A 1,950-nucleotide genomic window follows, 5' to 3' on the forward strand; every position below is an offset into this window, starting at 1 on the left:
GGAGTCGTCACAGGGATAGGTCAATTTACCAGGTTTTGGGGGTAATTCACATGTAGCATTCTCCCTTGTCTCGAGATTTTCTGGACAAGTTCTCTTGTTATGGCCAAGTGTCGTGCATTTGCTATACTTGTTAGAGTTGGACGGTGGTGCCCTCTTATTGCTAGATGCACCAAGCTCATTAGAAGGTACTAGCAGTGGACACTTTCTCACTGTATGCCTCTTTTGATTGTATTTTTTACATGCCATTCTAACAAGGCCAGATTTGGAAAGTTTGGTAAACCCCTTTGAATTAGGCATAGGCTCTTCTAGTTCCCTTCTTCTTACTTTCTTTGGCCGATCAGGTAACTTCAACCTCAAGGGTGATAAGACAGGATCCTTATCCGGTTGCACCCAAACATTTGGCCTACTCAAAGGAGCAATTGCTGGCTCATAAGCTTTCAAGTAACTGTCTCGTGAGTAATAATGATGAACAAGACTTTCTGGCTCTTGACCTATTAAAGAAATACAACAAATCATATGGCAGCATGGCAATCCAGTCAACTCTCATCTCCTGCAGGTACAGGTCTGCTGCTTTAAGTCCACCACATGCTTGCCTCCATACATGTGTGTAACCTCAAATTTATCTTGATCAGACCATCTCGCAATATTTGCAACTGCTTCTGTTTTTTTCCTTCTCCAGTTTCTTTTGAATTTTTGGGCTAATCTTATCACTCCTCTTCTTCATCCACTCCTTTTTCATACAAAGCCTTTCTATTAGATAGATTCTGATAGTCTCAAGCATTCCAAGGGTTGGCTTTTCCCTTGCATCCATTATAACCGAATTAAAACTTTCACATAAATTATTAAGGAGAATGTCACACTTGGCAGCCACTCGAAAGTGTGATCTTGACTAGTGATAGGGAGAGGTGTTGTCATTTAACCACTACCAAGCAGCTACATCATAATCCCGTAAACACTCCATCTAATTTTCGAACATCCTCATGTACAATGACCTTGCACATTCCTTCAATGCTTCACCCGGATGATATTTTTTGAAGTTGTTGTGCAAGTACTTTACACAATGTCTGTGCTCAACATCAGGAATGACTTCTTGAATTGCAGATCCTAAACCCTGCAAAAAAGACAAATGCAGGTCTGAAATAATCAGTAAGAATTCATATATTTGCAATAAACATATACAAACAATGTAATTCGATTTTATTCACCTTCTGTCTATCACTTATGAAGCTCCAATTTCTTTGATCGTTGATGGATAGGTCATATTTCAAGAATTCAATAAACCACTTCCATGACCTCTTATTTTCTGCTTCAACTACTGCATATGCAACTGGATAAACACAGTCATTTGGATCTATTCCAACTGCAGTTAATAACACACCTGGATGTGGACCTCTCAAGTGGCAACCATCAACTCCAATTATCTTCCTACAACCAGATTTAAATCCTCTCTTCAGTGCCTCAAAGCAAATGTAAAGTCTCTGAAATCTTTGTTTTCCAGAATCTTTATCTAATGTAGTCTCCATTTACACTGTGGAACCAGGATTTGCCTTCATTAGTTCATCACAATAATCCCACAATCTGTTGTACTGATCTTTGTAGCTCCCATGGATCAAAATTTTTGCCTTCATGAATGTCTTATAAACTTGAGGTTTAGTAATGTTTACATTCAGCTTTGCATGTACCATATCCTTGGACTTTGCAACTATTATTCTCTTGTTCACCCTTAGAAAGAACCAACCTTGTATCAAATATTTCCGATGAAATATTTATTACAAAAAATAAATTGAATTTCAAAAAGAAAAACAAAAAATTAGTGAAATGAATAGCTTTAGTTTACCTGAATCTTCAATTGGCGTATAAACAAATAAAAAAGCCCTGAATTGGCATCTTTCTTTCTCCGCCATTTTCACACACAGAAACACACACCCAATACCGATCTCTTCTGGAAAA

General features: G+C 37.9%; 1 protein-coding gene across 1 annotated transcript; it reads right to left on the bottom strand.

The window, feature by feature from the left end:
* Window positions 1-407: 407 nt before the first annotated feature.
* Window positions 408-1,714, bottom strand: LOC140036023 (uncharacterized). The gene is made up of 2 exons (XM_072077301.1): window positions 1,206-1,714; window positions 408-1,111 (listed from the first exon to the last, which is right to left on the bottom strand). Exons 1-2 carry the CDS (start codon window positions 1,521-1,523, stop codon window positions 962-964), a joined length of 468 nt encoding a protein of 155 aa, XP_071933402.1. The 5' UTR covers window positions 1,524-1,714; the 3' UTR covers window positions 408-961.
* Between the last annotated feature and the right edge of the window lie 236 nt (window positions 1,715-1,950).

This window comes from Coffea arabica, chromosome 2c (assembly GCF_036785885.1).
Source record: "Coffea arabica cultivar ET-39 chromosome 2c, Coffea Arabica ET-39 HiFi, whole genome shotgun sequence".
Taxonomy (NCBI): domain Eukaryota; kingdom Viridiplantae; phylum Streptophyta; class Magnoliopsida; order Gentianales; family Rubiaceae; genus Coffea; species Coffea arabica.

What these genes read in the sequence shown, in the direction of transcription:
- LOC140036023 (XM_072077301.1), bottom strand. Translation starts at nt 1,523, where the DNA reads ATGGAGACTACATTAGATAAAGATTCTGGAAAACAAAGATTTCAGAGA. An exon ending in TCATAAGTGATAGACAGAAG is followed by an intron (nt 1,112 to 1,205) that starts GTGAATAAAATC and finishes TCTTTTTTGCAG; the next exon opens with GGTTTAGGATCTGCAATTCA.